The 24,979-nt window shown below is 48.5% G+C and overlaps 1 protein-coding gene across 1 annotated transcript in view; it reads left to right on the top strand.

The window, feature by feature from the left end:
• The window catches only part of COL22A1 (collagen type XXII alpha 1 chain), a 297,857-nt gene that overhangs the window by 140,757 nt on the left and 132,121 nt on the right, over positions 1 to 24,979 (top strand). The window contains exons 17-22 of the mRNA XM_032760938.2: positions 12,714 to 12,767; positions 14,901 to 14,945; positions 19,332 to 19,376; positions 19,650 to 19,679; positions 19,951 to 20,004; positions 23,648 to 23,701. Coding sequence (XP_032616829.1) covers positions 12,714 to 12,767; positions 14,901 to 14,945; positions 19,332 to 19,376; positions 19,650 to 19,679; positions 19,951 to 20,004; positions 23,648 to 23,701 — 282 coding nt within the window. The remainder of the gene's footprint in view (positions 1 to 12,713; positions 12,768 to 14,900; positions 14,946 to 19,331; positions 19,377 to 19,649; positions 19,680 to 19,950; positions 20,005 to 23,647; positions 23,702 to 24,979) is intronic.

Raw genomic sequence — 24,979 nt, 5'->3', positions numbered from 1 at the left:
TTTAAGATATTTGAAAAATAGTGAAACATGGCCTGTAATCCTGCCATCCTGATACAACTACAGTGGGCACATAGGCATATTTCCTATGGGAATTCTTACACATGGGGAGCGTCCCTCCACAGCCACATCATCCTGTATTCCATGCTGCATCCTGTTTGCTGTTCCGACATGCAGTGTTTTCTCCGTGCTGCTGTAGAGTTTTTAGAGCTTGTTTTAAATGACTGCACAGTGTTCCACTGAGTGAATAAACCATAATTCAGGTACCCAATCCCCTGGTATTGATCATTTACAATTGTTTCCAGTTTTTCACTTTTAAAAAGAATGCTGCCGGGTGTGGCGGCTCACGCCTGTAATCCCAGCACTTTGGGAGGCCGAGGTGGGCAGATCATGGGGTCAGGAGATCGAGACCACCCTAGCTTAACATGGTGAAACCCTGTCTCTACTAAAAATAATAAAAATTAGCCAGGCTTGGTGGCGGGTTCCTGTAGTCCCAGCTGCTCGGGAGGCTGAGGCAGGAGAATCGCTTGAACCTGGGAGGCGGAGGTTGCAGTGAGCTGAGATTGTGCCTCTGCACTCCAGCCTGGGCAATAGAGCAAGACTCCATCTCAGAAAAAAAAAAAAAAAAAAGGAATGCTTTTGGTGAGCATTTTAAAACATAGCTGTATTTATTTATTTTCAAATTTATGATTATTTCCTTAGGCTGCTTTCCCAGAAGTGAAATTACTGGTCAAAGCAAATGAACCTGTCTGTGGCTCGTTCACGTGCCTTCTGCAAGGTCCCTTTTCATTCAGGGAGGCAGGGACTGGCCTTGTTCCCCAATGCAGGCTCCCAAACATGATTTTTGTTTGTTTGTATATTAAATTTTAATCATTTTAACTTTAATAAGCAAAACCCTTACCGTTACCTCTTCCGAGAGCTTTCGCATGTTTCTGTAGATTTGTTTGCCGGTCAGCTCTCTCTGTGGGCCCTCTGCTCCTTCCCTCACATGGTGAGGACATAAAAGTGGCATCTGGAGAAACTGAGGCTCTGGGCACACAGGAGCGTGGGTTGTGGTGCAGCTCTGGTGCTCGAGGGAGCAGGGGTCTTATTTCAATCCCTGTGTAACAGAGAGTGGGGTTTGAGGAACTGCCCCGCAGCAGGGCTGGGCTGTAGAAGCCAGAGGAAGCTTGAGACTCACATCCAAAGCATGTGGCTCAGCAGTGATTCAGGCAGAAGGCCCAGGCATGTGGGGTCACACGCTGGCTGTCACCTGAGGGTGCAGTCAGAGGTGGAGCCTGTCCCTGGCATGGAGTCTGAGACAGGCTTCCAGGCATCCCGTCTTCCCTCAGCACCCACAGAGTGCCTGGTGCAGGCCCTCCATCAGGGTCCCAAGAGTTCAGCGGACAACACCTGCCAACACATGGCGGATATTTACCTAGTCAGCTCAACACAGGGCTGCAGGTGTGCAGTGCTTTACTGTCGAGCTGGGGCAGAGGTGGCCTTTGATATGCGTTTGCTAAACCAATATATGAGTAAGAGATAACTCCTTCAAATCACATGTCCTACAGCTAGATCCCCTGTAAGGACAATGGATGAATCCAAGATGTGGGACCCCCTCCCCCATCAAAGGACAAGAGCACAGGCAGAGCCAGGTTGTGTGAAGACAAGAGACAGCTGTATTTGAAGGGGATATGGAGGCCAAAGACCCCTAGCGCCTTGGTCATCAGAACCAGATCCAGTACCAATGTGGTCCCTCGGGGGGCAGCCAGAAGCTGGGATCAGCCTGGGAAAACACTCCCCAGACAGAAGGCGGTGGCTTCTCCACTTGTCTGAATCCTGGGCTGGGCCGAGCCTGTCAGGGGAAGGCCACTCAGGGGCCTGTGGTGGTTCTGCTCCTGGGGCTTGTTTGCCTCATCTGGGCTCACTGTTCCGTGAGCCAGCGGTCCAGGAAAGTGGGTGTAAGTCACACAGGACTAATCTGAAGTGCAAAAAGAATGTTGTTTGTTTGTTTGTTTGTTTGTTTTTTAAAGAATATATATTTTTTAATTGGGGGGCCTGTCCCCAGCCTCAGTGTTTGCAGCCAGGCCACACGCGGCGCCAGGGCTTTGCAGAGGCGCCTCCCAGCACTCAGCGCCCTCTGCCTCATGAAGGAACATTGAAGACATTCTGAAGAAATCCCAAATTACGGGGTTTTTGTTGTTGTTTTTTGTTTTATTTTTTCTGAGACGGAGTCTCACTCTGTTGCCCAGGCTGGAGTCAGTGTTGCGACCTCAGCTCACTGCAACCTCCACCTCCCGGGTCCAAGCAATTTTCCTGCCTCAGCCTCTCCTGAGTAGCTGGGACTACAGGCACGCGCCACCATGCCTGGCTAATAAAACTATGTTTTAAGTATTTATTTTCTTTAATGTGCCAGAAAGAATCCAAAACTACAAGCATAATCTCTGACCTAATAAATCTACAGTGTGATTAGAAATGTGTGAAAAGGTGAATGGACGCATCCGTTCCTGTATTCTATTCATTGCCTCAGTCACGTGCCCGTCCGCCCAGCCATCCAGCCACAAAGATTGGTATAAAAATCTTTTTTAAAAAAAACCCTTTGCTCAAGCATCTCTCCCTCAGAAGTCTTGCTGGGTTTCCCTGGACCTGTCCCATCGCCTCTGCTTCTGTGCTGCTAGAACCCCTGTCCTCTTCACCCTGATGACCTTGGTCACCCACATGGCATTTGTTTGCCTTTCAGCCGCCCACCCACACACACATATGTAGACTCTTGGATTTTTAACATAACGCACCTTATTCAGCTCTGGGTCTTCCCTGCCTGAGCTGGTACCTGCAGCACGGTCCGTGGCCAGTCCTTTGTTGACGCACGGGTGAGCACTGGGCCCAGGTGAGATACGATGCAGGAACCAAGATCCAGCTCAGCGTGCAGGCGACCTTCCCTCACAGGTGTGGACTGGGACTTTTTGGCAATGTGCGGATGGGTTTCAAGGATGTACTCCACGCTCAGGCTTAGACGAAGCCCTGGGAGTGGAAGCTGCCGGGACCACGTCGCGTTAGCCAGGAAACGTCACAGGGAGAAAACGCTCACGGAGGGTCCAGAGCAGGAACCGTCTCCGTCGGAACAATGATCTCCACGCTTCCTGGAGGCTGCGGGGGGCTTCGGGTGAGCTTCTGAGGCGCGGTGCAGTCGCCTTTCCCAGAGAAGCAAAGAGCTCTCCGCAGGCACTGGGTGGCCAGGTCTGCCACCGGGACAGCTGCTGCAGCTACGGGAGCCTCCGTTTTCACAGTTGCAGGGTGGAAATAGTAACGTCTTCTCCGAAGCCGGTTGGAAGGTGGATAACAGCAACAGTGTCCGGTCCATGACCGACACATTCACAAACATTTATTTCTTTTTCCCACTTGCTTCAAGAGAAATTCAGTCTGTACACACTTAGTGTTTTATTCTTGCCAAAACACTGTTTGGAAGCAACAGGTTTTTTTCCATGTAGCGTTGGACCTCTTTCCAGCAAGCCTTTGGAGTGTGGCTTTAAGACTTTTGTTCAGTCAAGAAACACCACAGTTCTATCAAAATCCTAAATGATCAGACTTGGAAAGGGCTGTAGAGAAGCCGGGGGAGCACTCCTGATTGTGAAGCGGGGGAACTGAGCCCGGAGGCCATGTGTTTCCCGACGCCCTGTGGCCTGTTAGAAAGCCAGCAGGATCCAGAAACTCCCCATTCCCCGTTTGGGCCTTCCCATCTGTGGGTTACCAGGCCTGAAGTTCAGAAATGCAGAATGCTGGCGTCTTTCCCCTAGACTGTCTCCTTTCTGGTCAGGCCATAGCTCTACCTGCTTGCTGTAGGAGCTTCCTTTGGGGTAAGCTCAGGAAGGGAGGACCATCCCCTGGTGAGGTGCAGAGAGTAACCTCAGCCATGCCCCCGTCAGCCTCTGAGTCCCTGCAGCCTGCACCAGGTGATGCGGCCGTGGCTGGAGCAACCCTGCACTGTGATCCTGGGGCCTGCATTTGAATCCCAGCTCGGGGCTCTGCGAGCAGTGTGACCTGTGCAGAATTATTTAACCTCCGAGTCCCAGGTTTCTTCACTGCAGAGAGTAATTTTATCTACTTCATAAGGATATGATGAGGATTCCATGAGTTAATATTTACAAAAGGTTTAGAAAGGTTCTGGGCAGCATGTGCTTTATATATGGGGTTTGAGGAAAGAGAGAAAGAGAAAACAGACATGGAGAAGGGGTGAGGATGAGCTCGCAGCTCTGAAGGTCAGCTTTGCACTGCCTCCAACTCCCTTGCTGATGTGCCGGCGACTCACAGAAGAGCTGGCTCCTCTCTGTGCCTCTGTTTACCCACCTGTCCAAGGAAGAGCCTGGGTTGCAGGATGCCGAACGCCCCTTTTGAGCTCTCGTATTGGTGGGTGCTTACAGTTTCTCAGGAACCTCTCAGATTTCTTACATCAGCAAGGAGAAGGTTTCCAACTTCTCTTGGAGAAAGCCCTTCCAGCTGCCATGCCTTCCTGGCCTTGCCCGGCAGGGGGTGGGACAGTGCCCCAGCCCTGCCTTAGCAGAGACAGCCACCATCGTCCAGCACTGAGGCCACCTCTGACAGCCCCAGGGCAGGGCGTTCTGTGTGAAGTGGGGAGACAGCCCTTCATTTGGGGGTTTTCCATATCATGTCTCTGCAGGCACAGTGAGGTGACTGAAGACCCTGGAGGCATGAGGAGGTCCAGGTAGCAGAGCCCGAGTGGGCTGTCCAGCGGCTGCTGGGCAAATCGTAAGGTGAATCCAGCCAGGCACAGAGAGGAGTCCACACACAAAAAGGGCCAAGCACTGGGTGTTGAGGGCCCTGTTTCCATCTAGAAAACCATGTCCCCCAGAGGCTCCCCAGGTGTCCTGCCCTGGCTCAGAGCAAGGAGGGGCCTCAAAATGGGAAGAGCGCCAGCCTTGGAATTGGAGGAACTAGGCTGTCACCCTGGCTGGGCCTCCACCATTGCAGGTACCTTAGGCAAGCTCTGGACCCTGCTGGTCTCCATGTCCATATTTGACATTTAGGGGTGGATGGTGATGCCTCTCCCAGTTAGTGGCTCTAAGGATCCAATGAGTTATGAGAGCAAGTGCAGGGCTTGGCACCTGGTAGAAGCTCCCTAAGCAATTAACAAAAGGGAGTTGGTGTTTTGAAGGGAATGAAGCCACAATCCGCCATGCAGACATGGGCACCTCTGTCTTTTCAATTTTGACTCCCAACTCAGCCTTATAAAAAAGTCATCAATAAGTCACAACCCCAATTTGTGTTGCTTTTGAGGGGTTGGCAGTGTCATGCACTAGACGTGGCTGTGATAAGTATTTACTGGGTGCCTGCTGTGTGCTGGGTGCCTAGAGATGCCCGCATTCGTCTTCACTCGGTTGCCTTTATGGAGCAGCCACTTGGCAGCTCGAGATCTCAGGTACCAAGTCCCTGGGCAGCTCCAAGGCTCATCCCGAGGCAACTTAGAATGTGCTGCTCCTAGAACAGGGTGGTGGTGGAGTCCCCACCAGGAGGACAAGGAAGCCCTTTGGGTGGAAGTCCCTGGGAATGGGCATCATTAGCTTGGAGGTGTCTGGGTGGGGGCAGCCAGGGTGGCTGTCAGCTCCTAAGATGCCATCTTCCCCCTTCCCAAGGAGACCACAGGGTGAGGGCATGGATTCCTTTGTTGGGCGAGCACAGTAACATAACTGGGTGGGTGGGAGCTGCCTGAAGCCTTCTGTGTTTCATTTATCTTCCTCTCCTGAGGGCATGGATTCCTTTGTTGAGTGAGCACAGTAACATAATTGGGTGGGTGGGAGCTGCCTGAAGCCTTCTGTGTTTCCTTTATCTTCCTCTCCTGAGGCCACGTTATGTGGTCTGAGTACGGCAGGGAGCTCACTGTTGAACTATTGAGTTCACATCAGTCAGTACGGTGCCTGCATCCATTCATGTCATGAGCATCACTGCACGCCAGGCCCTGCAGGGGGTAGAAGACAAATCACATCCAGGCCCTGACTCTTAAACTCACAGCTTAGAGGGGAGGGTAAGATTTGCAAAGTATAGGACAAGGAGAGCCTACGTGTCAGGAGAGAGGAAGAGATGAGATGGAAACTGAATTCCAGAAGAAAGAGAAGCCACTTCTGGAGGGGGCTGGAGAGACGGGAGATAGGAGAGTCTTCATGGGGGAGGCAGCATTTGAGTTGGGTTGTAATGGCATCCTCTTTTTTTTTTTTTTTCTTGAGATGGAGTCTCACTCTATTGCCCAGGCTGGAGTGCAATGGCACTATCTGGGCTCACTGAAACCTCTGCCTCCCAGATTCAAGCAATTCTGCTGCCTCAGCCTCCTGAGTAGCTGGGATTACAGTCACGCCACCAGCATGCCCAGCTAATTTTTTGTATTTTTAGTAGAGACAGGGTTTCACAATGTTGGCCAGGCTGGTCTCAAACTCCTGACCTCTTGATCTGCCCGCCTCAACCTCCCAAAGTGCTGGGATTACAGGCATGAGCCACCGTACCTGGCCATAATGGCATTCTTTTCCATGGGTGGTGGTCTGTTAAGTACCCAGAATTTCACCTATGTTATCTCACAAATTCGAACCAAAAACAACAAATGAAGGGTACTTTACATATTCCTGTTGAATAAACGAGTCCATTGTGATTGCTAGGGGTTTGAGCTCTCGTCAAAGCACGGGAAAGAGGAGCACCTGCATGTCTCTGCCACAGTGCACGCCCTTCCACCGCCTTCTGCTGCCTCCGGATGTTGGTTGGCAGAGAGGAGAATGGAAGGTGGGCTTTCTAGAAAGAGGCTATCCTATGGCCAAGCCAGGGGCAGGCTCGGGCAAGAGTGTGCTTCAGTGACAGTGAACAGTGCCGTGCCACTGCTGCTGTGGCCGAGAGTGAGCAAGACAGATGCGGAGGGTCCTGCGCTGCCAGGCTGAAGAGGCGGGTGCATTCTGCATGCCACGGGAACCATGGGGGGCTGGGAAAGCAAGGATGTCCAGAAATGGATTTTGGGGAGACCACTTTGGCAATGGGAGAGGCAGTGGATTGGATCGAGGGCGGAGGCGGAGGGCCAGGAGGCTGTGGGGAGGATTTATGCAGGGTGTACTGAGGCCCTCTCTGCATGAAGTACCACAGGGACACCTGGGCCATCCTGCTCATCAAAGGCACGAAGCGGCTGCAGCTGATTTCTGGGGAGAACAATACGTTAATTCAGTTCTAGCACCCATGTTATATGAATGGTTTATTGTATGTGAGGGAGAAGGAGAAGAAAGACCACGTGTCTCCCTCCCACGCTGGATGTGCTGATCAGCAGCCAGGTTTCAGAGTGGTCAGGCACGGGCAGCCGGCGGTTTTCTGCTTTCAGTGGAGTGGGAGCGCCCTCTGCTGTCAGCAACTCAGAACCGCAGCAAGTGGCCTTGGCCTGGAGGGGCTCTGTGGGCTTTGCAGCCAGGCTGGAGACGGGGCGGTGCACTGTCTGGAGACTGGGTTTTCTGTCGTAAAAATGGGAACGGTATCCCATACGATTGCTCGAAATGTCAAATGAGGTAGTGCCTGTTTCAGCACTTGGTTCTCAGAGCAGAGGTCCAGTCCTCTTTCATTTTCATAAGCTTACACTTCCCTATTGATTCCCGATATGAGAATCAGAGCAGAGTTCTGGTAATACAGCTGCCTTTGTCCTTTTTTGTGTGTTTTATGATCTCATCCTGGTGGGGAACTGGAGCCCTAGAGAAGGATAGCCTCTCTCCAGGTGGCAGCCGGCCGTCGACAGAGTCAGGATTAGAATCCAGGTCTGGCTACTCCGTACTCAGTGCTCTCCAGGCTCTCATGTCCCCAGCACCCGTCCCTTCCCTCCTCTGCTGTTCCCCTGTTGCTGGTCCCTTCCAAGTGATTTCTTTGTCGTTCTTTCCCCTACCCCAAGCCCATTCCACACAGTCACGCTTTGTTTGGCTTCACTGACTTTTAATGCACACCTTCCACGTGCCAGGCAGTGTTGTTAGCATCTCACATAGATTAGCTCACGTGGTCCTCACAGCAGCTTTACTGGGTAAATATTAATATTATGCTCCTTATTTGTAGAAACCGAGTGATAGAGCTGCTAAGGAATTGGTTCAAGGTCACACAGCTGGAGCGTGGGAGAGCCAGGGTTTGGATCTGAGCCGTACGGTTAACCACCACCTATGCCCCCTCCACCCGGGAGCCCAGGGTCTCACTCTCAGTCTGCAGGAGCCGAAGCCTGCACTCAGCTGCATTTGTGTAGCTAGTGCAGTGCTAGCAAAGCTAGCAAACCCATGCAACAGCAGAAAGTCTGAGTGGAGGGCCTGCAGGGGGGCATGGGTGCCCTAGTGTGGTCTCAGGATGGGCCCACACTATGGCATGGTTCCACTGCCTGTCCCAGATGCTGTAGCGGGCATTTCAGCTTGAGATCGCACTCTGAATGCCACATCTTCTGTCTCTCTCCCTGTCCCTGACTGTGTGTGTCTCTCAAACTCTCTCTTCTGTCCTATCTCTCTCAGTCTCTCTGCATCTGTCTCTGTCTGTGCCTGTCTTAACTGTCCCTCTGCTTCTCTGTGTCTCTTTATCTCTCTCCTGTCTATCTGTCTTCTGTCTTTTTCTGTCTCTCTCTCCCTCTGTCTCTCGCATCTTTGTCTTTGTTTTTCTGTTACTGAGTCTCTCTCTCTCTCTGTGTCTCTGTATCTGTCTCTATCTCCCTCTGTCTCCCTCTAACTCTCCCCCACCCCCACTCTTTCTCACTTATTTCCTTCCCTCATGTATCCTCTCTCATTCCTCTCTCCCCTGCTAATGACCACCCATCCATCAGGCCCGCAGCCGCGTCCACCTCGCTCTTCTGTCACGTGCCGCCCAGCAGTGCAGACTGCTGCCCCCAGGTCCAGCCAGGCCCTCTCTGTGCACCTGCAGCTATCCTAAGCTGCAGTCAGAGGAACTCTTGGCTCCAGACTCCACTCATCTTGGTGTGCAAGTGCAGGGAAGTAAGAAACGGACTTGGGCAACAGGCACACTTGGCCTTGCTCTGAAGTCTCTGGGAGAGCCAGGTTCCAGGGTGATTGTCAGGTCCGTGTCTATGCCAAATGTCCTGCTCGTGGTTAGGGTCCAGCCCATGCTGAGGTCCGAGGGGAGTGGGTGGATGAGCAGATGGCTGAAAGAACACTCAGGGAGCCATAGGCAGGTGAAATGTGGTTCTACTCAGCAGCTGTCTCATCAGCAGCTCACTCACACTAGCTCTCTTACACTGTTCTCCCATCAACAGCTTCCTCTTACACTGTCTGCTCGGTCTCGGCTGCTTAGCCCAGCGGCTCCTCTCTGCTGAGAGGACGCACAGCTGTGCAGCTGGCTCTCCCTGCCTTCAGGGTCAGCAGCTTCACTCTTTCTCTGGGCACAAGCAAGCCGAGCTGTGTCCTGGCTCCCCCCTGTCTGCAAGACAGACAGCTTTGGCTCTCTCTCTTTCTCTGGGCGTGACCGCACCTGCACAGTGTCAACAGGGCAATTGTACCTTTTACAGACAATAGTGGCCTAGGGCCAAGGGATGGTCTTCCCATGCTGTGGCTCCCTAGCTCTGTTTCCCTTATACATGGAATTTCGCGCCTGCGTTCCAAACTCACCGAGTCACTCGGGCCCGGATATCTGCCTCAGCCTATTGCTTGACTGAAGCACAGCCATGTTCCTTACAGCGATCTTTAGTAGGGTGGCCTGTCACAAGGAAGCACACTCAGGACTGGCAATCAGGAGACCTCGATTTGAGTCCTGCTGCCACCACTAAGTTTCTATGTGCCTTTGGACAAGGTGCACCCGAGGGCTCCCAGTTTCCTCATCTAGAGGTAGGGGGTGAGAGTCCACGGGCTCGGAGATCCTTGTCCACTCACCAGCCCGGGCCCCACAGTCCCTCCGGGAACTCTGCTCCGACCCTAACCTTCCGAGGCAGTAGAAAGAGACCAAGGCTGAAAGGACAGGAGGGCCCATTCTGGCGCCAGTGCCAGCACACCCAGCTGGGGTGAAGTGGCTTCACCTCCTCCGGCCTCAGTTTCCTCATTTCTTGTTGGTGCTTGGGCCTGCCAACCTCACAGAGTTTGGAGGAGAGGATATAGTGACAGATGTGGAATCACTTGGCAGAGACAAAACCCAGGCAGCTCCACTCATCATTCGTCCCAAGTGTCACGTGATGGACTTTTTATTTTTATTATTTTTATTTTGTTTTGAGACAGAGTCTCACTCTGTTACCCAGGCTGGAGTGCAGTGGTGCGATCTCAGCTCACTGCAACCTCCACCTCCCAGGTTTAAGCAATTCTCCTGCCTCCTGAGTAGCGGGGACTACAGGTGCCCACCACCATGCCTGGCTAATTTTTTTTGTATTTTTCAATAGAGACAGGGTTTCACCATGTTGGCCAGGCTGGTCTTGAACTCCTGACCTCAGGTGATTTTCCTGCCTTGGCCTCCCAAAGTGCTGGGATTACAGGCATGAGCCACTGGGAAAGCCTTTTTAAAAGATTAGTGTATAATTGTGATAGAAAATACATGTGTACATCAATGTTCTGGAATTTTAAAATAATTTCTGAAAGATAGAAGACCTGTAGGATTAAGTTTATGCAGATGCAAGGCCAGGGGCCTGCAAGCCAAACTGCAGAGCCCAGAGAGAGTTGGGACACCCCTAAGTTCACATCAGTGGGTATGGGGAATGGGGGGACCCTGGGGCAGGTGTCAGTGATTCACTGGTTTCCTGCACTTGGAGACGCAGAGTCAGGCAGCCCCTGCCCCATTCCCTGCCTATCCTGGGCAGTAGGAAGCCTCACTGTTTGTTTCCAGATGAAGGGAGAGACCCATTCTGCAGGTAGCCAGCAAGCCCCGGGAGGGATAGAGCAGCCACACAAGGAAGAAAACCTTCCCCTGCATCCCACCCGCGGGAGGTTCCCCCTGCCCTGCCATCCCCAGAGCGAGCGGCAGTGAATAGAATCAGTGTCCACCAGTGGGCGGGCACCCACGGCAAGCACAGCAGCCACGAGCTGAAAACCAGGAACCTGCAACCCCTGGAAGAAAAACAACATCCTGAAAGAGAGGAACCAACCTCAAATGGAAAAAGCAGCAAAGAAATCACGACTTGGGAAATGAGGTTATAAAGAAATAGAAGGAGAGTTCAACATAATTTGTGTATATAATCTTCTAGTCATTCAGTAAATGTCAGCGGGGCCCACACTGAGGCTCCAGGAATGCAAGAACGAAAACAGTGAACGCACCTCCTGTCCTCGTGTGACTGGGGAGGTGCATGTGCAGGGATAATAGATGAAAATTGAATTAAGGGAGATGAGAGAGGAGAAAATGAGACCGTGCTGCAGCCAAAGAGAGCCTCTCATTTAGATGAAAAGGTCAGGAGGGGACACTGAATCTGAGCCCCGAAGGGTGCAGAGGAGGCAGCGGAGGGAATAGGAGGCAGGGAAGGCAGAAGCAGGAACAAAGTGGCTGTGTCTGAGGAGCACGAAAAAGGAAGCCGCAGCTGCTGGGGTGCAGGTGGGAGACAGTTCAGATGAGCCTGAACCCACCGTTTGGAGTGTCTGCCCAACTGTGTTCTTGCAGCCCACCTGGAAGAAGGACCCCAACTGGGAACACCAGGCCTGGGTTAGCCCAGGACTTGAACACACCAGCACCTGGGAGTTGGCTCAAGAAAACCAGGGCACAGCTAGGGGAAGACGATGGCACTGACTCACGACCTACCCTCAGCAGGAATGTTTTCAGTGGACTTGGTCATAGGGATCTTTTTCTTTCTTTTTTTTTTTTTTTGAAGATAGTCTCACTCTGTCGCCCGGGCTGGAGAGCAGTGGCATGATCTCAACTTGCTGCAGCTACTGTCTCCTGGGTACAAGCTATTCTCATGCCTCAGCCTCCCAAGTAGTTGGGACTACAGGCACACGCCACCATACCCGGCTAATTTTTGTATTTTTAGTAGAGATGGGGTTTCACCATGTTGGCCAGGCTGGTCTATAACTCTTGACCTCAGGTGATTCACCCACCTCAGCCTCCCAAATTGATGGGATGACAGGCGTGAGCTACTGCGTCCAGCCTTTTGTTTTCTTTTTTTTGAGAGTCATAGCTATCTTTTGAGGAAGGGATTATTATCATCCCCATAGTAATCAAAACACTCTCAGAGAGGTGAAGTGACTGCCCGAGATCCCACAGCTAGTAAGACAGTCAGTCAGCTCCGTCTGAATGTAAACAGATGAATTTGAGGATGGTGGCTTACTGCTAGCCAGCAGTTCACTCTGATGTCTATGTTGAGTGCTGGGGACATGGTGCACGTTCACACATGTTTACTGGACAAATGAATGATGCATAAAATACACCTGCAATTTTATGAACTGCATTATAGACCCCACTCACCCATGGCTTTGTTTGACCCTCATGGAGAACTGTGAGATGAAGAGACTGTGTGGCTCACAGAAACCACGTGGCCGTCTCTTGGCCACAGATTTGAAAAGTGAAAAGCAGAGAGATGACTCTAGTTGTTCTGACCCTTGATCTATGCTCCTTGTCCTCCAAGACACATCCTGTCTAGGGCTGGTGTGTGTGTGTGTGTGTGTGTGTGTGTGTGTGTGTGTGTGTGCGGGTGTGCATGTGCATGTGTGTTTGGCACCTTTTCCCCACCCTCCTTGTCCATGACGGCCACTGTGGGGATGTGTGCTGGGCTGCTGCCTGTGGTCACTAACCTCTTTATTTCTCCATTTTCCTTCTTTTGCCAGGGAGAGCGAGGCCTGGATGGATCCCCTGGGAAGCCTGGGGACGCAGGACAGCAGGTAGGTGGGTGCTGGCGCCGTTGGGCTAGGTTTCATCAGCGGTCAGAGGATGGGGATGACCGGACCCCACATAAAGCTTCACAGATCCTCAGCACCTGGGCCTCCTCCTTGCTCAGCTGGAGGCTGCAGGAGGCTTAGGACCAGACCCCAGCTGTGTGGCCGTAGGTTGACTCCACCAACCCCAGAGCTGGAGGGATCCTGGTGCATGGACCACTTGAAATCCATTTTACATCAGGTAAGGTGGTGTGTTATCATCATGTAAAGGCCTTTGACCACGTGCACTTTTTCAAGGTGATGTGTGTAAGCAGCGCTCATTGCCATCTTGTCCCCATTGGGAAAGATTCAAGATAGTCCCAATGCTCCGTAGTACAAAGCTAGTTAAATAAATCAGGAGGCATCAACACAGAGCGTGCTATGAGGCTGAGGACATTCATGAAGAAACTCTGGATGCACTGATGTGAGGGGTCTGCAAGACATGTGGTTCAGTGGAAAATAAAGTGTTGGGAATGGTGTGGGGGGAAACGCATCTGGTGACTTACAAAGACCATCTCTGGAAGAATAAATAGGACAATGATAACCTTGCTGCTTGGTTGCCCCCAGAAGGGGGCTTTAAATGTTATGCACTTCAGTTTTGAACCATGTGAATGTATCATCTATTCCAAAAGAAACTACATTTACATATTTAAATTTAAAAATTAAAATGAAATAAAACCTAAAATCATACATTCATATTAAAGCCAATTAGTAAAATGCTATGTTGCATAGCATAATTTAACATATACATCAATTAATATATTTATTTATATCAATATGAAATCATAGATAAAAAATATATATGTTAATTATATTAAATGTCAATGAATTACAATAAATATTCTAATATACTATATTAATATAAATTAAACTTATAGTTCATTCCATCTCCTACAAATATCTGGATTTGTATTTATTGTCAGGTAACAAATTGGAATCATACTTTTTATATCTTGCTTTTCTTCCCTCAACATTGTATCATAAACATGGAACCATTTAAAAAAATATTCACCAAAGGCCTGACTCAAATGACCAGTTAATGGTCTATGGTATGAATGTACCACGATTTATTGATTTGCTTAAAAATATCCATCGTGCACTGCCTGGTTGCCAGGCCTGGCTCTCGTCACTGGAAATACCCGCTTGGTGATGGCGAAGAGGGAAAGGAATCCTTCCCATGGATGAGTGTGCAAACAACAATAACCCAGCACACAGACTTAGTGCTGGTGGTGTGGGCCGGCCGGCGAGGGTCTCAGGGTGCAGGGGAAGCCAGCACGGTGGGGTTACAGATCTTTGCTGTTCAGAGTACAGAGGAAGTGAGGGTGCTTTGCATGCATCCTTGATTGCATGTCTATGTCCTTAGGATCTTTTCCTATACAAAGCCCTCTGTCCATGAATGGAGATTGATTGTGCAGCTGCCCTCCAGGCCTTCCCTGGGGTCCGTGAGGACTCTGGCTGAGGACTACTCTGTGTTCTGTGCTGTGGCTCCTGGGCCGCTCCCATGCCCTGCTCCTGCAGGAGCTGGGGAAGCTCAGGCGTTCTCTTGGCCGCTGGTGGAAAGCTTCCCAGCAGGGACATTGAAGAGCAGGAGGGACGAGTCTTCAGCCTCCCCTGCACCTGCCTTCTGGGACTTTGGTTTCCCCGTGGCCCTAACTAATCCTGGCCAGAGTCTGGGCGGCTCTTCCCTCTTCCCTGGCGCCTCACCAGTCCTCAGCTCTAAGGATTTCCTTCGACTCCACCAGACTCCACCTTCTGTGCTCCCTGGGCCGGGGCGGGTCTTGGCTATGTGCTTCTTCTTCCTCTTGCCCAGGCCCTCATATCCCTAAGGAAGGGGTCCTTTGTTTTCTCAGAATGTGTTATCCATGCTGCAGAACCAGCGCAACTGCAGACAAGAAAGCATGGAGATAGGGAGCTTAGGTTAGTTGAGAAAGAATTTTCTAGCAATAAGCACAGTCCAGAAAGTCAGGTCTAAAGGGACTTTGGCTTCTAAAGAAAAGTCCAGCCACAGCGGGAAGCTGTCTTTCGACCTCTTTCTCCCCAACACCCCACCACTGTATCCCTGGTGCCTATCATAATCTGCCTTTTCTTTCTTTCATCCAGGGCAGGCCTGGCCCTCCTGGTGTGGCGGGACCCCAGGGAGAAAAGGTGAGCCAGCCTGGGGCTGTCGAGGGCTCTGTGCCCTGGGCAGGCAGATGCAGGGACTGCCCGCCTTGGCAAATCAGCTGCAGGGAAGGGGCCTGGGTGGCAACTCTGGGAACAAAGCACACACAAAGGGTTGTGGCTGGGGCATCAGGAACTCATATAAGACATTTCTGGCTATTATGTTGCATTTTTTTCTACTTTTAGGAATAAAAATCCATTTGAAAAGCAAAAAAAGTTCTATTATATAATATTTAGATGTATTAAAATATTATGCTACCTACAATGCTTTTTGGAATAAGGAAGGCTATAAATAAATATTAAAAAGTCTTATAAAACCTTTTTCCTTTTCTCTTCCTCTTCTTTTCTCCTTCTCTACTACATTTTGCAATTTTTAAAAATCAGAATCAGAATCCTGAAAATGCCCTAGGTATTTAAAAAGCAAAATAAGGGTTGTATCTTATTATATTGGTCGTCTATTTTAGAATATCTTCCAGGCTTAATGAAGTAAATTTGCTGCTAAGAATTTCTGCATCTCAGATGCAACAGTGGCAGGTAGACATTATTTGCAAAATGTGAAGGACCTACAAAAATGTCCATGAAAATAGCCTTCCTAAGCATTGAGGGTAACAAAGAAGGAAAAAGAGAAGGTGTGATGTTGTATTCTGGATTGGCATAGGAGGGGTGACGAGACATAGCCTGAGCTCAAGTACAAGAGGATGACATTCTTCTAGGTTCCTAGACAGGCCCTTAGGAAGGCATCAGACATTGGGTTGGAGAATACCTGGGGAGAGAGAAGGGGCTGAGATGGGAGACATCCAGTTCAGGTCAGGCGGCTGAGACCCGATCAGCATCGCTTCTTCTCAGAGTGGCTCACTGCAGAGTTCAGGTGAAGGTTGTTGTCTGACTCAGACTGGTTCCCAGCATATGCTCTAAATACGGGAGAAGGCTGCTCCAACTCCTTATGGAAGCAGACAAGGTATCTGTAATAAATAAATAAATAGTACGGGCTGACACAGACCTCAGCTTAGGATGGGGCTAGAGAAGGTTGGTGTCTTCCGAACTCGCTTGTTCGGGCTTCAGTGCTAGCCGAGTTCATTGTTCTCTCTCCTTCTAAGTATTTTTAGAGTGGAGATGTACATTGTTATATTATCCTGGTGTCAGGATTTTAATATATTCTTGCAGTTCCTTGACAGGGGATGCTAAGTCCTAAAATAAGTGGTTTATTTCAAGTCACGAAGCGGGAATGAGCCTTGAAGTCTGGATCTAGGTGATGACTCTATTTCTTGCTGCCGCTTGTGTGTGTGTGTGTGTGTGTGTGTGTGTGTGGTGTGTGTTATAAGTTTCAACCTTCCACCTTATTTAGAGATTTGGTTTTGCCCTTCATATTTGGGAAACTGCTGAGTTATTATTTCTTATTATGATAAATGCAGCAGAAATGGGAGGAGAAGGTCAAGGACCATGGCATGATTTGGGGGTTTTTCATTAAAATAATTAAGAAACCAGCGAGGCTCAGGTGATATGATGCCTCTCATCTCATTCTGAGATCGCATCCTTGAGACAAATCTTAGATGCTACACAATTTGGGAAAGTCAGTGGAACTGTAGAGACGGTCTTTTTAAACTGCTTCATTTTACAGATAATAGACCGAAGTCTAGAAAATTACAGTTTCTTGCCCAAGCCCCAGAGTGAATCTGATTATCGACCAAGGCCTATCATATTATCTGCCTGTCCATTCAATGATTTACTGCAGATCTAAATATCAGGGGATGCATTTTTATGCACTTTAATGATTTTACTGGATTGGGTCTATGGTTGCACTAGTTACCTACTGCTGTGTAATAAATCATCCTGAAACTTAGTAGTTGGAAACAATCATGTATGATCTCACATGATTCTGAAGGCAGGAATCTGGGAATGGCATGCCTGGATTGTTCTGCTTCATGATCTCTCCTGAGGGGCAGTCAAGCTGTCAGTGGGGATACATTAATAGTTATCTCAAGGGTCCACTGGGGCTGGAGAATCTACTTCCAGGCTCACTCATGTCATCACCGGTAGGCCCGAGTTTCTTGACAGCTGTTGGCCAGAGATGTTTACTTCCCTTTTACATGGGCTTCTCCATGGTACTCTGCACAGAAAGGGAAATTGCTCCCCAAAAGTGAGCAGTGACTGGTTCAAGGTTGGGGGAAAGGAGGGAGTCTGAGATGGAAGCCACAGTCATTTTTATCACCGAATCTTGGAAGTCACCTCCCAGCACGTCTGCTGTTGCTGTTAGTCACATAGAGGAACGGGGATGGTGTGGGAAGTCCCTGCACAGGGGTGCATGCAGGAAGCAGGGACTGTGGGGGACCGTCGTGGAGACCGGCCACCAAAGTGGCCACAACTGATCTTTACAAAAATGTGTCACCCGTATCGTGGGAAGAAATTGATTCTAGGAAAGACTTTTGGTCCTATTATGCACTAGACTTCTGACCTTGGACAAGTTACTCAGTGTCTCTGTGCCCCAGTTTCCTCATCTTTAAGACAGGAAAGATAGTATCATAGGGAACGAGAGTGAATCCATGTCCAGTCCTTGGAGAAAAGCCTGGAAGGCAGAGTCTCTCCAATAACTGTTAGCTGTATACATACAGTTGTTAGGGATGGATACTAGGGTCTTAGTTTTCGTACCAAATGTGTTGGAACATTGGCCCTTATATGGTGAGTTGAAAGTAATTAAAACATGTTGATTAATTGATTTCATAACTGTTATTGGAAATTCATTTTTTGTGGTGTAATATAATAATATTATGAGAAATACAGCAATGAAACCAACAGAAGTGAATGTGACAGTGACACAAAGTAGTCATAAAAAAGACATGATTTTGAACCTCAAAAGATTCATTATTCAGCCGTTCTCTCTCTCCCTCCACACACACATACACACACACACAGTATAGCTCAGAATGTCTTCTAATAATCCTGTAGTACCAAGATATGAATAAGGTTTGTGGGAGTCTAGGGGAAATCTAACTCTGCTTGGGGGAGTTGAAGGATGTTTGTGAAGAAGTGACTTGATATCGGCGCTGGGATCTGAGTGTGTGGAGATCTTCACGCGCTCATGTCCTGGAAGTGCCTACGGGGGCTGTAGAGTGGTAAATGCAGTGTGTGTGCAAGCACACATGTGTGAGAATATGTGCTCGTGTGTGTGCATGTGTGTGCAGGGGTACTGGCAGCATGGAGAGAATAAAACAGAGAAGCGTTTCTGAGGCAGGACTCAATTTCTATATGTGAAAAACAGGGAGGTACAATAAAGAAAACTGGCACTCAAGGTTTTTGACATAAAACATGATGAATCGGGATTTTTAGAAAAACACTTGATGCTGTGAAAAGCGAGGTGATTTTTCCAGGTCTCGGGCAGGTATGGGAGACAGGGCATTGGAAGATACATTGTGAATGTATCCATTTTGGTCTCAGAGGAAACATTTCCTGTCCATAGAATAGAATCCCCAAGGCAGTGAGGGTGTGTCTTGAGCCATTCATTCTTCCCCCTTAGCCTTAAGACCTAATAGATGCCTTCAGCTTTAATTGGCAATTCATTTATTCATTTACCAGCTTCATTAGCAACAGCTTTTGAATGTTTCCTATGCTCCCTGAGCTAAGCTGTAGGTAAAAGGAAAAATTATGTCCCTACGTCATATGTGGAGACATTGGCTATATGTATTTTCCCTGTTTTAGCCATAAAGCACCATAGAAATAACATTAAAGATTTTTCTGTGATCAAAATTGACAAATATGCTTCATTTAGCACCAAGTTGTAGTGCACACCCTGGAACATCTGGTCAGGCCACAGCCTGAGGGGACCTGGAGGCCAAGGAGGAGGAGGCGGGAGACAAGCCTTGTGTATAAAGTGACTTAATGAAAATGGATGACAAGCAGTGCCACATTTTTAGTTACTTATTTGATAAATACTTACTGAATGCTGACTGTGTGCGGAGCTATGAACCTGGCACAAGAGACATGCCAAAATATGTCATCATAGCTCTCATGGTGCAAAGACAGTGGCTGGCACAGGCAGGGGTTCAATGAGGCTGCTCTCAGGCAGCAGAGGCTGGTGAAGGCCATGAGGTGTTCATGGAACGTGACCCAAATCTAGGCACTAGACTGGATGTGCACAAAATAGAAAATAAGACTCCTGCCCGCAAGAAGCCTATGATCTGAGGCAGAGATGAAGATCAGACCCCGAACTTTGAGAATGTCACAAGACAGCAGGCTCCGGCAAGACAAAGATATGTGTGGTGGTGCACAGGGAAGGGTGTGGTCCCCTGGGCCTGCAAGAATGAGCCTCAGAGGGATGGGGCTGCTGCAGAAGGTGGCAGCAGTAACTATGCTGAAATGTTTGTTGTTTCTGTGCAGGGTGACGTGGGACCTGCAGGGCCGCCTGGTGTACCGGGCTCAGTGGTGAGTCAGCAGTGGTTGGAATCATGGATGCAGGTGCTGGTGGGATTGGATGGTTGGATGAGTCTGTACCACTAAGAATAAGGCAACGCTCTTCCAAGGACATGGGTTGGATAGAAGGCTTTCAACACTAAAAATGGGGCAGAATCAGAGAAAAGTCAGGAGGCACGTCATGACAGCATGGCCTGTGAATGAATGGCCTTAGCGCAGCTGAGAGAGGTTGACTGTGGTTGCGGAAATGCCAGCACCTTTGCTAATGCTTGCTTTGTCTCTCAGGTGCAGCGAGAGGGCTTGAAAGGGGAACAGGTAAGAGGCACACGTGTCCTCTTCTCATGGGGATTTAGGTCACAGCAGAAACAGAAAAGCCACAACCATGATCTCAGGCTGAACTCAGATGGAGCCTTTCAGACTCCAGTTGCCTTTCTGCCAGAAATGCAAATACCCACTCCCATACCTCTGCTCCCTATCGAGAACTTGGAAAGTAAACTTTGAGTCAGGAAGGGGCCATGGGTGATGGTGGGCCTGATCATATGGGGGAAAAGTCATGACTAAACACGTGTTTGGCTTGTGTTACCAGGGAGCTCCAGGACCCAGAGGTCACCAAGGCCCCCCTGGGCCTCCAGGAGCTCCGGTAAGTTGTCCCTCCCCTGCGCAGGGTTTGCTCTGCACACTTCTTTTACCAATGGGTTTGGAAGATCATAGTCATTCCCGGCGCTGAGCGTGGCATTATCTCAAGCGCCTTCATGCCACCCGCGTGGGAGGTGCTGCTGCGGTCACATCTCACGTAGGAAAAACTGAGCCTGGAAGAGGTGGGATAACTCTCTGCACATCAGGCCGTTGCCATGTGTGGAACGGGATTGAAGTGTGGGCACCCTGCCTTCAGAGCCCCCAGTCCCCAGCAGGCCGTGATGGGGGTTTCTGGGGATTCAGTTTGATGTTTTATTTTCCTTTCAGATAAAGTAGAATAAAAACGTTGGACACTTACATGCCGATTGAATCACTTCCAACGCACTCACTTTTCCCATGTTTCTGGTCAGTTCTGACTTTGCAGTGGCCTGTGACATTTCAGCCTCTGGTTTCTCCTTCTGTTAAGAATTTAATGATATGTAAATAACCAGTTGGGAAGAGGCCATCCAAAGGGCCCTTGTGATCATCTTATGATGTGAGTTCAGATATCGAGAATAATTAGTAAGAATACAGTACCCTCCACAGGGTCCCTGCTTTAAAGTTGCTTCTTCTGGCAGTGTGCCGCTATTGCTTTCAAGTTACTGTATTTTATTGAAAGGAATAAAATAACTGACTTATAAATGAACATAGATCAGATTTATTTTAAGCTATTGAGGCCCACTCTTTATGAGGATATATTTATATGTTTTTGCTGGGGTAAAACTAGAAGAAACTTAAGGGATATTTAATTCTAGGAAAATTGGAACAATTTTATATCAAAGATTTTGGATCAGAAAATCTAACTTATGTCTCTGTGACCTCTCCAGGTTCAGTTTCCAAAGCTGCCTACAATTGTTGTAACTGTTGAGAGATTTAAACTAGATAATGCAGAGAATGCAGCGTGTTTCAATATTTACCTTTCTATGCATATATACATGTATATTTCAGATCTATTATTGGCAAGTATTGAAGGTCTATACTATATATGTTTTCTTGTGCAAATACATGCATATTAAGTCTGCAAGGGTGAAGATGTTATTTTTTTTCTTTTACCAACGAAAACATTAGTGCAGAGACATTGAGTGGTTTGCACAAAGTCACATAGCTATTGAGAAGCAAAACTGAACTTGAACCTAGATCTGACTGTGCAGCCTCCGCTGTTTTCACCATGGACTACACGGTCCTTCCTCTGAGCTGCGTAAAGGGGAATTACTTTATTTCATGGTCCCCATTACAGAAGAAGAAGCTAAAGATAGCTGGCTCTGCTTAATCATGAGCGAACTTCTTGGCCTCTTCCTGAGATGAAAATAGATGGGTAGTCCTCACCCTTTACCTAGATTTTGTTATAGTAAAGAGGGAGGGAGAGAAGGAAGAAACCTCAAACGTTTGTGACCACCTACCTTATATCAAGCAAAATACTAAGGCTGAAGATATAGGGATGAAATAACACATGAAGCACCCTCAGAGTCTGAAGAAGCAGCTATGTGAAAAAAGAAATAACTGCAAGTAAACATTTGCAATTTCTAGAGGATGAATTGGAATCCCCTGCACGTACCATTTCTAGTGCCCATTATACAGGACATGGGGATGGTCTTGAATCTACGTACTTTTGAAATTCAGAATATCTTGGCCCGATGCCCCACAGGGTTCCCCGTGGTTCTGGAGATGTCTTCTAGCCTAGACAGAATGGGGTTTAGTACAATACATGATGTTAGTGATAAGATTCCCTTCGGAGTGTTCAAAAAGCAAACAGCCTAACTAAAGGCCTTATGAAGAGAAGAACAGTAATGAGAGGCCCAAGACTATAAGATTTTTTAGTCAAGGACCAGTATCTCTCCTGTCTCTCAATCCACAGGGTTTATCACATGGTGGGAACTTAACACATGCTTGTAGAGCTAGCCGTGCGGCAGGTGTTCAAGAGGGCCACTAAAGTGAGCCTGACTGCAGCGTGAGCTACAGAAATAGGCTCATGGAAGGTACTTGGGATTAGGAACCAGAGCACCTGATTTCATGGCCCGATTTGTCCACCAAGTAATTTTGTGGCTTTGGTGACATTGCTTAATCTCCGATCCTCATTCGATTCACCCCTAACTTGGAAATCTACCGCTGCAGCATCTTCTTCTGTGTAAACATACTATGAGGTTAAATGAGCTGCTCTCTGAGGCAGAGCGCCATGGAGCCTGACTGAGCCCAATGCTGATATCAACTGTCACTTCTCTCTGCTTTTGAATCCCCGGCAGCACCTAGCTCGGGGCCTTCTGCAGAGCAGTTACTTTCTAAATATTCATTGGGTTGAACTGAATTGAGAAGCTGGCTTCAGTGACTTCTGTCTAGAATGGAAAATTTTGAGTTTGCGTTCAGCAATCCCAGAGAGAGGAAAATATATCCCATTCTCGAAATGGAAACAGGGTTCAGCATTCTGCATCCAAATGCTGGCATCTTTCATCCTTTCCCCAAGATGAAACAGGCTCTGATAGTTTTACCAATGTCTGGTGGAGCCACTAAAGGGCCAGAGATGTAGATCAATGCCAGCCATCTCTTGACGCTTAAAAAACTCATGCCTTTAGGGCCTTCTCTTTCTGTGTGTCCTGAGCTCAACGGAATCTCCTTGTTAGGAAGAGAGATCCACACCTTTAATTACTGCAGTTTGTCCATTGATTTACTCATTTACATGGCGTTATCAAGAGAAAGGACCTTTGGCATAAATGCAGCTTGGTCACTTACAGTTACACAAAATTTAGCAGCAGTGGCTATTAGTATGATAATTATGAAAATAATATTTATTGAAGATGGGGAAATTGAAGTGCAGAGAGGGCATTTCTGGCCAAATTCACCCGGAAGTGGTGATAGAGTCACAGCTTAAGCTTAGGGTTTCAGTTTCCCACTCCCATGGAATGCCTCTCTGTGGTATAAATCAGGGTGCTGTCAGGGGGCCTGGGTGCTGTGCCCCAGCTTTGGAACCCATTCATAACTGCTCAGTAGGTGGTTGATCATCCCCGCTTCAGAGATGAGGTAACTGAGGTTTAACGGCACCACGTGACTTCCCTGAGCTCATGAGGCAGAATTGAGGCAGGACGAGGGGGCAGGATTCGAACGAGGTCAGTATGACCCCTCCCTGCACCAATGTTTCTTGGTTAATTGATATTGATCTTTCCTAGGCAGTTTCATTCATTTGTCCAGACTATCATGTTTTGCATATCACTGTTGCCTGAGAGTCAGATAGTCTATGCCAGTTCTTTCTGAGCCAGCAGGCTACAGGGAAAGGGCACTGGGCTTAGAATCAAAGACACTTAGGTTCCAGACAATTCGCTTCTGTGTGCTTTGTGCAAACCACTAAAGCAAGCTATTGGATGCTTACAGTACACAGTATGAAGTACGAACTAGGTTTCTTACATTCTGACTGTTCAGCATACTTAATCAGATCTGATAGATGTACATGTTTTAAAGTGTTACAGGTTTGAGAGAATGGGACCTCCGAATTTCCCCATCAGAATGGGATGGTATTACACTGTTCAATGAGGGTGAGATTCTAAAGCCTAAGCTATGCCATTGAGCCCTGCATTTACCATTATGTTTCTCTCTCTTTTTCCTTTTTCTCCCTCCTAAAGGGTCCAATAGGCCCAGAAGGCAGGGATGGACCTCCTGGTTTGCAAGGTCTCAGAGTGAGTAAACTCTCTTTTCTTTGTGATTCCTCAGCTCACCCACACTGGTCCCTATTTTATAATGCCATGCAGAGAAGATAGTGTCAGTTTCAGGGGCTTGAAATGAATATTGGAAGTAGAATGAAGAGTTGGATTCCGTTCATCAAACATGGTTGAGGTTCTACTATGTGTTCTGCCTTGAGTTGGGCCTCAGGGACATGGAGATCAGTCTGTTGTCTGCCAAGAGTCATGTATAGAGAGACATGAATCCACTGGGTGATCACAGCCCCAGAGCGGGGAAGCCCAGTGCTGAGGTATACAGAGAAGAGGCAACTGACCCAGCCTGGGGGTCTTCTTGAAGGAGATGATATTTGAGCTAAGTCGTGAGAAAAAATAGGGGTGAAATGATACAGCTGTGCATCTAATATATCCATGCCATTATTGAATATGCTATCTCATGGTATTTAATTAATTTAATTAAGCACCTGTTTTCCTATCTAGATTGTGCACACCATAAGGGTATAATTCACCAGTAAGTTCAGCTCTTGAAACAATGCTGTACTTTCTGAGGAGGGCTGCAGAAGCATGCTTGGGTTGTACCCCCATCCCCTCCGATGCTCCCACAGCAAACTGGACTGAAAGCCAGACTCAACTCTGTGTCCCCAGTTCCTACCAAGGTACCTGGCTCAGGGCAGGAAGTCAGCTCACATTTGTTGAACTGTAACCCTTAAGCTTGTACCATCTTTTACTAGTTCACATGGTTAACAATCTGAGGGCCACAGGCATCCACAGATGGGGCAGGTAGCTCCAGGGACCAGTGAGCTTCCTGCCTCTGGAGGTTTACACTACTGATGGGTGGGTGGGAATGGAGTCCTGGCATCTGGGAGAGGCAGCCCTTATTCCAAGTGTGGCCTCTCTTAGCCTGGACAATCTGTAGCTCAGTGACATGGATGGTGCCATATATTTTGCTGTGGATTGACTTCGTCTAAGGGGGTTGCCTCCCCATCACACTTCACATCCTCAGTTCTGAAAGGGAGTGGCCGGCTCTTCTCATTCAGCGCTGACTCCAACCTGTGCTTACCCACTGGTTAACTTCAATCTTTGGTTTTCAAAGAACTGTGCCTCCTATAACCCTTTTGAATTCTCAAGATTCTACAAATAATTTATTTTAAGGCTAGGTGAGATGGGGAAAGGCATCAGGAAGGTGCATTGGGTGAGAGAGACTGTATTAGTCTGTTCTCACGCTGCTGATAAACACATACCGGAGACTGGGCAATTTACAAAAGAAAGAGGTTTAAT

This window comes from Hylobates moloch, unplaced genomic scaffold (assembly GCF_009828535.3).
Source record: "Hylobates moloch isolate HMO894 unplaced genomic scaffold, HMol_V3 SCAFFOLD_9, whole genome shotgun sequence".
Classification (NCBI taxonomy): Eukaryota; Metazoa; Chordata; class Mammalia; order Primates; family Hylobatidae; genus Hylobates; species Hylobates moloch.
The sequence above is the reverse complement of the archived record's forward strand: the minus strand, read 5'-3'. Positions and strand labels throughout refer to the sequence as shown.